This window comes from Emydura macquarii, unplaced genomic scaffold (assembly GCF_026122565.2).
Source record: "Emydura macquarii macquarii isolate MOO-44397 ecotype Brisbane River unplaced genomic scaffold, CSIRO-AGI_Emac_v2 contig_561, whole genome shotgun sequence".
Taxonomy (NCBI): Eukaryota; Metazoa; Chordata; order Testudines; family Chelidae; genus Emydura; species Emydura macquarii.
In genome coordinates this window covers 13,579,149-13,595,419 of record NW_027130698.1, presented here as the reverse complement: position 1 = coordinate 13,595,419, position 16,271 = coordinate 13,579,149, and the positions used below count along the sequence as shown (strand labels likewise).

Genomic DNA, 16,271 nt, shown 5'->3' with positions numbered 1-16,271 from the left:
ATTCCCAGTCCTATGTTTTAACCACAAAATGTCAGAAAGGGGATATTCTCAGAGCTTCCTGGAGAACTCAGAAGACAAGACAGAAATAAAAGTTTGACAGAATGAGTATACAGGTATGTCCACCTAGGGATAAGAGAATCAGGACCCTAAATGCAGCACAGTAGAGCTAGGCCCAGGGTATGAATTAGAAACAAAATGAAATTGACAAAGCCCTGGCTGGGATGATTTAACTAAGGTTAGTCCTGTTTTGAGCAGGGGGTTGGACTAGGTGACCTCCTGCGGTCCCTTCCAACTCTAATCTTCTATGATTCTATGAAATTATTTTTGTATTTTAAACATATTCGTATATCTGTATACATCCTCCCCAACAGCATCTCAATGTATTTCACATCCATAAGAGTTTTTAAATGTTTAGAAGCACTTTTAACCAACAATCGATATTAATTATCTTTTCCCATGAGATCAGAAACACCACAGTGATTAGGAGTTTTAACAGGGTATTTATATTTTCACTTGAACAGCCATATGCATACAGACGCTCTCTCAGTTACAAAAATCACTTTTATTACAGTTAAGCCAGCTGTAACTAAAGGCTGCTTCTTTTTTACTAGAAAATTATCTATATTGTGAGTTCTTCCCTTTGCAAAACACAGTTATCAAAAGCTAAGCTGCTAAAGAAAATTGAATATAATCATATTGTTATTTTGTTATATTAGAAACACACCCACTACAAAAGTTGTCTCTGCTCCCACCTGGTGGAAGAATAGTAGTACAGATTTATTAAAAATCTTCCTGCAGTAATTTTGAAATAAGAATGAAATAGCAAAGGATAATTTAAGAATGGGGATTTTAGTCTCATAATAGTTTATTTATAGACATTTTAATAGTATTCTAATGATAATCAGTATGCCTAAAGCTAGATTTTAATGTAAGGTCACTTGTGATACAGCAAGATAAGTTCTTATTTGACTTAGCTGTTTTTGTAAAGAAAATAAATCTTAACAAAATTAATGGAATGAAAATTTGTTGGAAAATTAACCTAAAGGTCTGTGTTCTTGCTTTTCTTCAGATGTCAGGAAAGGTGGTAAGATGAGTCGGCAGATGAAAGTGCCCGTGGAAGAACTGATCCCACAAGAAGCACCATAACCAAACCTATTACATCTCCATTGAGACTATTACCAGCTTCAGACCAACATATTTTGTTGATGTAAGTTCACTATTGCATGATGCATACTAGGTGGCTCATGTACACATATATGGCACAATACGACTAATATTATATGAACTTAGCTGGTTATACACAACCAAAGCCACCATTATCTCAGCACATGACATGGATCCAATCAGCACCAAGACTGAACGAACTATCCTCTCTCCTCTCAATGTAGTCCGTTCAGATTAGGGTTGATTCCCAGAGATACAAGATCAACACACCAGTTTCAGCTAGTCAGGTACTTTCAAGAAGTCTCATGATTTTAAAAGGATATTGTTCTAATTACTTTAAAAATACTATTAAATGATTCCTACTCTCCAGTCTACACAATACCCCCTCAAAAGGAAAAAGATATTTGAGGGGAGGGGTTGTTTAAAAATCTTTGTTCTACAGATTTCTTTGTGTGTGTACTATCACTGATTTTCTAGAAAAGTTATTTCTGCCAGAACAATACATTGTTTTTATGAGAAATATTTAGAATTCAATGTAACTTCCCTATGATATTGTAACAATTTTAAAGCCGGTCAGATTTTTCATTAAACTTCACAATAGTGTTACATTTTAAGTGGATTTAAATGCCAAGACACTAATGGGCCAAGTTATATGAGGTAATAAGTTGATGAACACTTTTACCTTCCACTGAAGCCAGAACTCACCACCATGCCAGACTGGGCCAAAAACTGCTAGGTTCTAGAAAAGCCTAATACAAATATTAAGATCTAATTATAACACTAAGCTTAAAGCATATGAAATATTATGTTGTGTTATTTTTTGACTGGTTGCACGACAGATTTAAAGGTATAGCATCAGGTTAATTGAGGCCCCAAATTTAGATTTGTGTTTTTAGAACATTAGAGAACCTAAAAATGAATAGAAAATTTAATATTTTAACATTAAAAGATATTACAACTTTTTTAGTGACGTTAGGGATTTTTTGTTTAAGTTTTGGTACATACATTTATTTGTATTAATGAATGACAAAACATTAAACTTATGTATGTGTAAATATGACAGACATACATATCCCACCATCTACTCGGCCATATTCTATGGTCTGGCTGACAAGCACAGAAAGCAGATCAGGAGCTTGCAATAATAGCAAAACCACTTGTATCTCTATGTAGGTCTGACCCCGCTCCCCACAGAACAGATGGAGAAACCCCAACACTGTTCTAACTTACTCCAGCTGCTAACAAAGAGCTTAAAACAGGGGAATTTGTTTTTCAATGTTTTTTAACTCAACTATCCTTTTAAAGTGTTCAATACATAATTCCAAAAATCACATCTTAAATAATCAAAGTTAAAAATTCAGTTTCATAAAACAATATAAACTTTAAATCTCACTATTTTACAACACAAGTAATTTTTATGAACTTTTAACAAAATACATTTTTTCATCTTTTTTAAATAATGAGAGCTTAATGTTCATTTGCTGACTGTCACCCTAAAGCCATTGGTATATTTTAAAAAGATTCCAAAAACAATTAACTGCAAACTGAAAATGAAATGATATATTCCTCAATGGACCTTAAGGCACAGGGTCAGAATTGTTCTTCTCCCTTTTCCTACAGCAATAGCCCTCTTAATTTTTAAACGTATTACCTATAGCAGAGTTTATAACATTTTAAAGCTAACAGGATAAGAAAACCTCAGATAATATATAACCAAAGTATAAGTGCATCTTGTGATAAAATAAATACAGAAGTAACAATGTTGGTATTGAGACAATAGCTGGATGCTCTGGGTCAAATGTAATCTAGTCACATAGAAAGTAGTTTCAGTCACCTGTTTAAGTCCCCTTTGCCAATTTTGCAGTTTTATAATTTTTTAAAAAATACATTATTCTCTTCCTTATGTGGGTGAAAGACTCATATAAGCTGGGATAAACTGAGTACCTGGTTGTAGAGAAAACAGTGAAATGATAAAATATGAAGTGCTCTCAAAAAATTAGACTGAACTGTAATTTTAAATTTGACAGTTTCTCTTTAAACAGCCATTTCTGTGCTGGTCTCACTCTGTCTGATCTCATCTAGTTTAAAAGCAAAGCAGAGCTGGGCTAGGTCACTACCATGAGATTCCAAGAGCCAAATACTGTTTGTCTTCTGAGTAGTTGCATGTAACCAAATAAGAATCTCTGTGTGAATAAGTCAGGCAGGATTTGCCCTCCCCCTGAGGCAAAACTATGGAACATAAGTATCTTCAGTGAAAGACTACTACATACAAGTGTCAAACAGAACCACTACTGACAGGAAAAAATATAAGACTATTTTGCCTCCATAAGTACTCCTGTTGGTTTGGGGTGGAAAGCCCCAGATCAATTTCTGGTTAGAAACTGTCCACACACTAGTTTCCAGTTTACTTATAGATTAGTTAATGGCATATCAACAAGATTTTGTGCAAGCATTTTTACATAAGACATTCTACTTTGCAGGTTCATGTGACAACATTTGACAACACCTATGAACTGAGTGACTTGAAGGAAAATTAATTGGGTTCATTTACATATTTTGCAAATTTTTACTATTCAATCTTACTAGAATGTACATTTTAGCATATTTCATTATAGCTATGCTGTGATAGGGGCTTTGCCCAGAAATGCTATTTTTTATAATTTATAACTTTCCCCACAAAGTACCATTGGGATGAGGTTTCTTATGCTTTTTCTCAGGTCTGCTGAACGGCTACAAATAAGAGGTGATTTTTTTATTTTATAATGTTTGAAGAAAGTTTCACCAGATTTGGGGGATCAGATATTCACACAAATGCACTTAGGGTTTTTTGACTGCTTACTGAAACACACTACATTTTCTATTTTTATTTAAAAAAAAGAAATAAACAAAACCAAAGAATTATGTTAATGAAACGTTATAGCTGAAACATTAACGTTAACTGAATTTCTTAACTAACATAAGCAATCTGAACATTCTCCCTTGAACATATGCATTATAACAAGATCACAAACACTGGGAAATGAGACATACTATTTAGCAAATACAATTCAACAGAGAGCAAATACTTTTTTCTAAACTAATCCTCTAGTAAGACTGTTAAATTCTGTACTGTACTGTTACATTTAAACCACGCCTTTAGCTTTAGTTGCTTATATGCAGCATTTACATTACTGTACTTTTGTTGCATGATCATATAATATATTATTGCAATGTTTATTCAAAGGACAGTTGAAACAGCTACCCAATTTATAACTATATTAATTTTCTCAATTGTGTAATTAAAATCAGCCTTAATGTTGCATTAATGTAATTTTCTCCTCTCTCTTTCAATACTGTACACTCTTGTTTAAAGGCAAATGTGTTAGCCTTCTACTATAATGTCCACTCTAATGTGTGTTAACTATACCTGCAATCTTTATGGCTACAGGATCCTCTGAAACTGGAACAGGCCCCTCTTTGACTTCAACCTGTTTTTCAGGGACCAGAGTAGTTGTGGCAGGAGGGGTATACTTAGTCTCAACATAGGCCACAGGTGTGGAAGCAGAGGGCTTGGAATTGTGAAAAAGACTAGCCCACGACTTTGCAGGCTGACTAACAGGGACTGATCCTGAAACCGGGGCTGTCGCCTCAGTAGTAGGTGAAGCATCCTCGGGCTTAGCTTGGTCTGAGTCAGTGCTTTCCACAGTGTGCAATTCTACCCCATTGGCAGCTGTGCCCTCACCAGAGGATTCAAGTGTTTGTCCATTAGTAATGCCAAGATTTTCAGTAGTATCAGTACCAGCATAAGGCGGTACAAGAGCTGTCCTTAAAGGGCTATCTCTGCCAGCCTCTGAGGGGATGCAGAACTGTTCAGAATTGGTAACACTGCATACCTCAGGCTGCCCTGCAGTCCTGGTATTGTCTAGTACACTAGAAACAGAATCATCAGACACAGCTTCACTAATGAAGTCCACAGAATTTTCAGGGCTGTTACAAGTCCTTGGTGTGGCTGATGATGGTATATCTCCTGTAAGTTCTGTATCTTCTGTACTTATATTATTCAGTCCTGATGAATTTGCATGGCCATTTACAAGAGCCTCTGTAGGAACAATGCCATCACTGACATCTTCCAAATAATTGTAGTATCCAGGTGGTCTTTTTTTCTTCTTTTTACGCTCCCGTTGTCCAAGACCCCCAGATAAGCTATCATTTTCAGCATTAGAACCGCTATCCAAAGCGAGGGCGGGATCAGTGAACTGGCAGTCTATGGAGTTGTAGTTAGTTTCATTAAGAATGTCATCAGGAGTTTTCTGAGTTGATGCACAACCAAGAATAAATTCTGGAGCCTGGGGATTCAGAGTGCTCGAAATACTGTAGTCAGTGTTATTCAGCACAGATGAATCTGTCTCAATAACTTCATTAACACCAAATTCAATTCTCTGATACTCCTCCCCTGGGCAAAAAAATTAAAAATTTCAGTTAATAAGGTCCAGTCAGAAAGATACAAAATCAGTAACAGACAATTCTTTTTTCCAGAAACTTAAGTAGTGTGAAGTACATTCCTCATACAAACAAATTATCCTCAATGTCCATTCACATCTTGGAAAAGAATGGTTTTTAAAGATTTTAAAATGAAATAAGAATCCAAAGAGCACCAAAGTTTTCCTTCAACACTGAGTAAGCCTTCAGTTTTAGAAAACATTGGCACAGATCCTGCAATAAACATAGATGTACCCTTTCAGACATATGGAGTCCAAATGACTTCAATGGTAGTCTGCGTGGATACAACTGCAGGATGAGGAACATAAGAGTATGATGAAAAGAACCATCTTTTTCATACTATTGCACACCTTTAAAGAAGGTCTTATTGTCTATGACAATCTATAAACTATTTTTTTTAAAGTAAAATAATTTCCACCTTTCCAATTGGTAAGTTTTTTTAAAGTTAGGAATATTTAAAACACAAATCACAAATGACAAAGATATTTTACATTATAATCATCTGGAAATGTTACAATTTCAGGTTTTGGAAATCCAGAATTATCAGAAGTTTAAGAATGAAAAGATATGATATTCATTTTTAGTATTATAAGAAATACAACTGATGTGACTGGATCAAAGCCAGACACACTACATTTAAAATATAAATTGATTGATGGTGAATATATGAACAATGAGAAATAATTTACCTCAATAATTTCATAAACAACTTTCAAGAAATGTTAAAAAAATTTCTCATAATAGACTGAAATATATAAAAAAACATGACAGAGCATTTTGAAAGGTAATACCCTAACTCAACTCCTGTTTCTAAAAGATATCAAAAAACTGTATGTTGCAAGTGTATGGAACTTAGGTGGCTACATCATATGTATTTTAGCAACAGAATACAAAACCAGTAACACTGCATGCCTCTGGCTGCCGTAACATTTAAATTGTATAACTGCTACAGAAATTTTCATGAATACCAACAGGGGTGTAATGTAATTAAGATTATAGGATTCATGCTGTTTTTTTTAATTCCAGTAGTTCCCAGAACAAATTTTCATTAATATATAATCAGAAAACAATTTTATGTGATTTTCTATGGTACATACATTAGTCCTTCCATGAGCTTGAAAATATATGTATTCTGTTTTGCAAAAGGAAAACAATGTTCCTAGAAAGTGAGTTTCAGAGCATCCTTTTCCTACAGATTTCCTATTCACAACACAAGTCACTATTTCAAAATAAATACTTATAATGTGGTGCACTAATCTCTACATCTACAGGTTCATCTAGTTTACCTAAATATTTGCTAACAGCGTAACACCATTTTGTGCAATTTATTTGTGCATATGGTGTTTCAATAGATCCACATTAATCAGTGTCATGAACACTTGTTTTTATTCAAGAGAGCATAACAGAGTTGATGTCAATCACCGTATTTTTAAATTTTTGGAATAAGTAGTGTATTTTTAAGACTTGTTGAAATCTCCAAATCTCTAGTTTAAACTTATTAAAATTTGAAATCAATCAAGCATAGGATTTTTCCTAAATTCTTATTAGAAAAAATTGCTTTTGGACTAAGACTTGGTATACTACATTCTAGTCTGGAGCAAAATTGCACCTGCTAGCTATTAATCCCACAAACCAGGGGATCATTAGCAAATGAAGTTAGTCTATTACCTATAGCCAAACTGCAATGAGAAAAAAATCTTACTTTACAATAATTGTAAAGTGAATAAAATCAACCAAAAATGATGTAAGACTTTTTACTTCTTCCTTAAATCAAATCCCTGAAATATCTCTAATTTACAGGAACTGTGAAGGTTGGGGCATAACACTCGTTTCCACACTGTCACTAGTTTTTGACAGAATCTTATTTATTTTAACATTTTATTTAGTGCCTTTTTAAAGAAAAATATGAAAGAGACCAACTTTCTTTTATGGTTATTTTTGTACCTTCCACTTTGCTTCCAGTCACCTTTGTTTCAATCCATTCCGTGGTGTTTCGAGGATCTATTGTTGCATGGATTGAAATGGATGCACCTGAAGGTATGAAGAATACTGCACATTGACAAGATACCCTTTGAAGATGTTATAATGTATCATGTCAATGCATTTTAATGAAAGCTGTGAATGCGTATTAAGAATTAGTATGCACTTTGTATCATGCAGCTTTTTAGCCAGAATGCAATTATTCATAATATGCATCAACAGCTCCTCCAGCCATTCATTGTAGATATCATTACACCATTAAAAAAAGCAACATTTTATACTATAGTTATGTGATCAATGGCTCATCTCAGTGTTATTAACAAAACTTTGCCTGAGTATTTCTTTCTATTTTAGTTTCCATTGCTTCCTTTTCAGCCATCACTATGATATTACACATGCACATTACAGTGCAGCCTTGTTAAGACACATTTTTCAGGCAAAGTTTGATTTGCCATCATTACCCCATTTCAAGGGAGTGAGTAGGTTCTTAGGGTCTGGGGAGGATCTGAAAAACATTTACAGAAACGAACTTTCTATATAGCTTGTGTTAAACCACACAGAAAATCATTGGGTAAAAATCACAGGTGTTTAAGGTCAGGCACCTAAATCCATATTTAGGCACCTGAAAAAAATTCCTAGATATCCAAAGGTGCTGAGCACCCACAACTTCCACTGACTTCAGATAAAGTTGTTGATGCTGAACACCACTGAAAAGATTAGCTAGGTACCCTGAGAACCTTTGTTTAGGCATCTAAGTTTAGTCACCAAAATTTGAAAAATTATGGCCAAAGACTTTTATCTGGACATGTTCACACTTTCCCTAATGTTACCTTGTGGGTTTTGTTCTTTTATGAAATTTTAATGGCTATTCTAAAGGCTGCCAAATTTAAAACACCAAGCATATTTTTAAGGAGATCTGGGTTCTATTCCCAGTTTTGCCACAAGCTTCCCAAATACCCTCGGACAAGTCTCAACTTCTCTACAACCCTGTTAATTCAGCTGTAAAATGACAATATTTATCTACTTTGTAAAAGTATTATGCAGACTATCATAAAGAACTGAGATCCTCAGATGGAAGGTGCTATGTAAATATGAAATATTATATCATTATGAAACCAGGCAGGGTTTTTTGTCCCCCAGCCGCCCTTTTTAAGCTGTGGGGAAAAGGTGTGCATGTGGGGGGCAAATAGTGACTGCTTTAAATCAGAGCTCAGTAATACATTTTTACATTGAAGAGTCATTCTTTCTTTCTCTCCAAAAAAGGATTATCCAGAAAACTAGCTGAGCTGCACAGAAACAGAATGTCATAGCGAACATTGAGCAGAACACTGCTCTGAGAGCCATCTTCAGGCTGCAACTGCCAAAAACACACTCATGTTGAGACTTTTACAGAGGGGGCAGTAAAAGTCCACAGACAGTTAAGTGCTATCCAAGTTATTTGTTTTAGTTGCTCCTTGGTTAAGAACTCCATACTAAGTTCTAGCCCTAAGCAATTTTTTCATCTGAATTCTAAAAGCTTCAACAAGAAAAAGTTTTTAATAGAATTGTTACAGCACAAACAACCGCAGTGGAGTAGTGAGCATACTTACTACAGTTAGCTAAAGAAAAAAGTTAAAACAAGATTCTCAAACATTCTTGCAGATTTCAGTGGCCTAGCAAGTGTTGAAAAAGCAGCCTGCCAAACACATGCACATAAACATGCTAATCAACCTGAACTAGACTAATTTAAAGAATCTGTACTACATCAGGACACTATGGGGAAAGCCCCACAACTTGGAAAAAAAGTTAAGTAAAAGAAGGAACGGTTTCTTACCATCATGAAGCTCACCTGTGGACTTAATACCACAAGAAACTGTTTCATTGTATGGAGGAAGCTGCAAAGAAAAGAAAATAAGATTTACTGATAGGCAAAACATCTCTTCAGAAATAACATTTTATGTTCATTTAATTAGAAATAGCTAGATCATTTAAAAACAACTGAATGATATTCATCACTCTTTATATCCAGTTTTCCAAAACAATGTCTTAACTTATATTTATATTTTTATATATTTTTTCATCCCCACACTATAGTATAGTCTCTGTAGAGTGTCAATTTACCATAATTAGAGATGAGAGATAAAGGCTAGGTTTACACTGACAGCGGCAAATTCGCTGCCATCAGATCGATTTTTCCAGTTTGATTGAGCGGCAGTGAAGACATGCTCAATCGATACAAAAGTCGATTTACTAAAACCACCTCCTTAAAAAGCATAGTACTGTGTCGACGGGTACGTATTTTCCGTCGGCACGGTGCAGTGGAGACGACGTGCTAAATGGAAGTTACGAAGTCAACAGGAGTTACGCAAGCTACTCTGCGTAGCTTGACTGACTCTCGTCAACTGCCACTGAATTTTACCGGCAGTGTAGACCAGGCCAAAAACTACCATCATCTTGAGCTACAAACTCTAGAATCACGAGCTTATCCTCTAGTTCACTTCAGGATTCTCCACGGACAGCAAAAACATACCAAGAATTAAAGGTATGGGAACACCCATTTTTCAGACAAGGAAATTGATGGACAGACCGAGTAAGTGGCTTGCTAAATTTCACATCAGAAGTCTGTAGATCATAACAGAATGCAGGCCTTTTGACTCCCAGCACTACTTCATCCATAAGTAATATTGCCTTTGAAAGGTTTCAAACACTATGCTTAAAAATACAAAGGAAAACTTAAAACAGCTATTCTGGATCATTTTATTTTGTTCACAATAGCAAAATCAAGATTAGCAGCTTCGCACCATCAGCCTAAATAGTGCCACCACACTGCAAGGTCACTATCTGGGTAGAGAATCAAACACTTTGGAGCCAACATTTTATACCATTACCTCGAGTTGGTGAACTAACGTAACCCTTTCACTACTTACATGAAAAAAGAGTATTACTGTCTATATATATTGGTTTACCTCAAGTATACTGAAACTGAAAGGATTAATAAATTCCATGATCATTATTTCATATGAAAAATAAGATAACCCGGAGCTTTGCACCTATAGCACTTTCAATGGGGGTGTTAAATTATACACAACTCTTTAGCTTCTTCCGCAAAGTTTGCATGGTGGTCTGTAGACAGTATAATGTGTTGCTGCACATAGGGGCCCAAATCTGAGTTGCAAACATATAGTCATACATTTCTTCTTGAAACCCGCTCTGCTTCAAGAAATCTTAGGATTTTCTACAGAACCCATCACCATATTATACGTGCTCTATAGCTAAATTAGATCTGCACAGCAAGTTTCTTAGTGAGGCCTCCTGAAGTTCTGTTCTTCTCTTTTTCTGGTTATAGAAGGCTCTGGGTGGAGGAATATATACTGGAAAAGCTTTCTCGATCAAAAGGTTCTTGCTGTATACTCAGAGGATGATCAACTTTAGTCTCCTCTGGAAGTTTCATTCCACAGCTGAACATCTTAATCTGCTCTCATATATTCTGCAATGGGGATTGTAAATTGCTTTGTTCCACTGAACAGCTGTCTTGAAGGCTCATGGAAGGAGATTTGGTTGATAACATAACTTGGTCTGCTTTGAAGGTCACGCTTATTTATCTTGATTTGGCAATGAAAGCAGACTGGGAATCAATGGAGTGATATAGCACAGTGACAACTCACTGAGAAGAAAGGCTGGCACATCTTCCACAAACTGGAACCTCTGCATCACTTTCATCTTCAGCCCAAGATATAGTGAGTACAGTAATCCAGTTTGGAGATAATGAAAGGATCACTGTGGCCAGATCTTTTTCTGGGAAGCAAGGTTGAAATTTATAGCAAGCTGAAAGTGAAAGACATTTTGCATAATGATGGTCCTTTTTCAGGAAGAACTAATAGCATCATGTGCTGAACACTTTGAGAAATGAGTGCAGATATCTTTAATGGGGTGGGTGAGATGTACTGCTGGCAGCACAACCCATTGAATCTCACCTCTCCTTATGGTCTCAAATAGATATTGAAGAGGAGGGAGGAAATAATAGATCACTGCAGGACTCAGGTGAGGCATATTCTAGTTTTGGAAGGAACTTGCTGTAACATAAGGAGTTGGTGCCAGAAAGGAGGAGGAAGAGATAAGAGGATAGAAGCCCTAAGGAGCCAAGGAGATTTTGGGGAGTGAGGAAGGAAGAAAACCCACTACTATCAGAAACTGACCCTGAAATTGATTTAAAAAAAAAAAAAAAAACAATTACTGAGTAAAGAGTCATGGAATCTATGGGTGATGGCTCATCTTTGAAAGTTTAGCCTCAGTAATATTCTAAATGGTGGCAGAGAAAATAAATTCTTTTGTTTAAGTTTAAAAAAATATTGAAGTCTATTGTACTAGAAAACTTCCTTTGATGATGGGCTAAGCTGGGATAACTAAAAAGAAAAAAAAAAAAAAAGGTCTATTGTAGATCTGGGGATCTATTTTTTGCTGTGTGCATTTGCATTTCATTATTTGTACACACGTTCCCTGAATCCTCCCTGTGAGGGTTCAAACTGCACTCGGTTGCAAAAGCAAACCAAATCTGAACTATTCAACAAGCAGATATACGTCTTCCTTTGTTTGAGCCACTGTTTGCTGTGTAGACTTGCTGTCTCATTCTTCCCAGCCTCTCCCCTGTGCCCTCCCCCATGAATAAAAAGCAATCAAAGCCCTCAAGTTTGCCACAGAAAACACAGGACAAGCTACTATGCAGATAATTGGTACCATTGTCCTAAATGCTAATGGATTAGACTTTGGAGTTTCACAAACATTTATCCATTGAATCTGAACCTTTCAGTTTTATTTAAACAATAAACAAAATACTTTCCTGTATACTATCATATAAAATTATTTTAGGTACAGTAAAGTATCATACAAATGAGAAAATTTCTGTATTCCTAATGAACTATTCATATTTTAGACATTTTTTAACTATATAAACATCACCTTTCTTGGATCGAAGAGAGAATGAATGGATGGAGTAATAGGAAGATAAGGAGAGTAAGGTAGAAAACAGACTACAGCTTAACAAAACAAAAAATGTACTTTTTCTAGATCTTTGAGTAACTACAGGGCTGGGTGACTGAACAAATACAAATAGACAAAGCATGACAGATGTTCAAACTCTATTCCTCAGTCAAATAAAAGAAGTATAAAAAGTCTCACACATTAAAAATATTAAATTCACATCAAAATACCTGATGTAGTTACTCTTTCAAGGCAATGCCTTGTGTTGCTCAGGCTATTATGAAGATTTTAGTAAAGTACCCTCTATGTTTAAATCTTCAAATTTAGGCGCCTAAAATACATTTAAGTGCCTAATTTTAGGCTCCCACATGTTGATTTAAGTATCTCAATTTTGCACATATATTTGTAATGACAAATTTCGGTGCTTACCTGTATGCACCCAAGTTTGAAAATTCATCTCTGTATTACCAAAAGAATCCAAGGTGATCATGGTTATAAAGTCATAATTCTCAATGAAGTGATGAAAAATATCAGTTTTACTGCATATTTGCAGCTCACCAATGCTCAGCCCACTTTCCTGACATGGTCACGGCAGCACAGATTTGCTTTGCAAAAGTCTATGTTCAGCTGTGAGATTTTCTTTTAATTACAAAATCCATTCTAAACTATTCCTGACATTTTGCTTCCCTCATTACACACCATCAGTAGCTTGAAATTATTCAGCATCATCCAGAGTAAATCTACATACTCCAGGAATTTATGCCATGACTCATGACTTCTTTACGAACATACATACACATTTTTAATTTCTATTAGGGTGACCTTATTTTCAATAAATCAGGGTTCCTTGAAACTGGGATACCTTATTTAATTTCATGGGATGTGCAGAGGCAGGAAACCCTGCAACAGTCCCCAGCCCAAACTGTGGCCCCACTCCCAGCCGGGTGGGGCATGGCAGGGGGCCCAGACAAGAGTAAGGGGGGCCCACAGGGTAAAACGTTTGGGGACCATTGCTCTATCCTAACAGAATGTGGGGTCAACTGCTTCAGGGCTCATCACCAAGTGCAATTTTGCTTATCACTCTAAGTGACTGATGAGCAGACTGACAAAATCACAGTTCCAGCATAAGTGGGTTAGGTAAATCTTTGCAAACCACTGGGAAAACAGTGAATTAAGGCTTCTGATATTTCACAAGGAGCCCTGATGATCATTTCTGTTCCTTCTTTAGCTAAAGTCCTTAGAGGATACTCTCATACTTTTTCAGTAAACTTAAGCATGAAAAGGCAGCTTCAGGGGAGAGTTTTAAAGGGCCAAATTTGGAGCAGGAGGGTGACGTTATATTTTGCACAGTAACTTCAGGACAATATAAAAAGACCTGATTTCAGATATTAGCAAGCCAAAAGAGCAATCAAGGGCTTAGAATGAAAGCAGAGGAGATGTGATAAATATCCCTTAAGGTGCGTATTTTTTCTGACCCCTTTGGAGGATTTTACATATACACACAGCCATTCTTTATTTCTACTAGAGTGACCTGATTTTCAATAAATCAGGGTACTCCGAAAGTAGGATAGATATATAAAATAAATATAAGATATCTCTGAAGGTGCATATTTTTATATCTATCAGGGTGTGGTGGAAGCTTGATGAGAGCAGCCAAGAAGGTCCTGATACTTCCTCTATTTTTTTATTTTTTTTTAAATTAACAGAATTTGCTGGGTATACCAATCACGTGCATAAGTCAACTTCATAACTAGCTTGCAGCAATAGGCACTATGTGTTTCCATTTATTCTTTATATCCATAACAAGACTACCAAGGATACAGGAATGTTGCTCCTGCGCTCTATACTGGAGGAAGTAGTAGATTTGGACATAAAGAACTGAACAGTAACCAACATTTCGTACTCCTGTGCAGTCTTCGCAGAGGAGACAGTCATCCATCACTCCAGGCTGGTGTCCTCTAAGGCTGCAGAAACTATACTTTAATCTAAAATTTGTTTTTGGAGTAAAAGGACAAAACTTTGGATTTTGTGAATCCAGCAAATGCATTCATTTTCTCCGATCTGTCGGCAATAGAAACATTTGTATATAGCTTTAACTTACTCACAAAAGCAGGAAGTCACTACCTACCAGTTAAATTCTCTTTATGCTGGCCTTGCCTCTCCTTTTTTTGCCTTCCTCCCCCTACACTTTGCATGCCCTCAGCCCCAACCTATTTTTTCCTCATCATCTTCTTCTAGTATCCTTCACATTCCTTCATGCAAGCAGTATGAGAACCTACCAGGGCTTGTTAGCTATGCACCCAAGAACATGATAAGCAATGTGATAGTGAATTTCCATATTCCACAAAGAACCTGAAAATTAAACATCTACAACAGAACCTTACTAACTCACATTAATAACAGACAACAGAGCTTCCTTTATATATTCATTCTGAGGGAGGGAATTTTTCCTCCCATATACATACAGTTGAGGGTGTTTGTTTTGTGTAAGGGGATGAAGGGGAAGATCAGAGGAGGGAAGTGCAAATTTAAAGGTATTTACCACTTCCTTACAGTTTCGTCCATCACCTTGACCTTTATGGACCATTATATCCTACAGGGATCTTGGAGGGTTTTGGTCCTTTCTTCCGGACCCAGTAAATACATCCTTCCACTCTCCAGTGCTATGAGACTCCAGCAATGAGTCGAAAGAGTACAAAACTCTGGATAACAGATACCAGGAAGCAGAGAGCCACATCAGGCACTGTAGGGAGAGTGCTACTCTTCTTTGACTCAAGAGATCTGGGATCTCACCTACAAACAGGAATATTGATGAGAAGTTGCTACCACATCCCTTACTGAACAAGAGATCACTGCTTAGCAAGAACTATAGCTGCCACATCTCTGGACAGGAAAAGAATTGAAAGAGTGAGAAATTAGTGTGTGATCAACATGAATGCAACTGAAATTACATCCCAGGGAAACCTACAATGAATAGTTGAGTTTTGTTAAGTGAACTATAAAAATAATATTGATTATTGTATTTTTAATTATATACTAATAAATGTGCTACATTTATGTTAAACAATATGCATCACATCTTCAGGTAAAATATTGAAAAATAGTTCTTACCTCAACAGAGCATCGAGGAGTCACAAAGAACTGATTAAACTCATCAGGGCTGAACTCCCCAAAGATATACTAAAAAAAACCAAACAAATTGTTATGAGGATTTACACTTTGTGTCATTAGCAAATTCAAGGTAAAATGATTTATTTTATTTATTAAAGAGCAGCAGTACTTTAAAGGTCTGTGCATACCAATGAGAACTAAAACTATCATCTCTGCATCACTGCTCTCTTTCAGATTCCTTTCTGTTGCCCTGAGCTAGTTACTTAATATTTATAGACTTGTCTACAAGCTTTTTCTTAAAATTCCCACTAGAGCTCCAACGTAGACTGACAGTTTTACAGAAGGCCCCCATCACTGTGAGTATCGATATAGAATTTACAGAAAATGGACATAGTAAATGGCAGGAAATCCCCATGGAGATGTCTAACAAGTTGGGTTTCACAAGGCTCAGTGCTGGGTCCAATTTAGAGACTAAGAGCTAGTCTACACTTCAAACTTACAGCGACACAGCTGTTACAGTACAGCTGTGTGCTGTAAGAGCGCTTCTGCAGCCGCATTATGTCGACGGGCGAGAGCTCTCC

At 36.2% G+C, this 16,271-nt stretch overlaps 1 protein-coding gene across 2 annotated transcripts in view; it reads right to left on the bottom strand.

Annotated features, from left to right (window-relative positions):
• The window catches only part of USP10 (ubiquitin specific peptidase 10), a 67,064-nt gene that overhangs the window by 27,694 nt on the left and 23,099 nt on the right, over positions 1-16,271 (bottom strand). The window contains exons 2-5 of one of the 2 annotated variants that reach the window (XM_067540186.1): positions 15,691-15,759; positions 9,437-9,497; positions 7,588-7,674; positions 4,571-5,596 (exon numbers count right to left, since the gene is read on the bottom strand). In XM_067540186.1, the coding sequence (XP_067396287.1) occupies positions 4,571-5,596; positions 7,588-7,674; positions 9,437-9,497; positions 15,691-15,759 (1,243 nt within the window). The remainder of the gene's footprint in view (positions 1-4,570; positions 5,597-7,587; positions 7,675-9,436; positions 9,498-15,690; positions 15,760-16,271) is intronic. The other variant, XM_067540187.1, reaches the window with a different exon arrangement.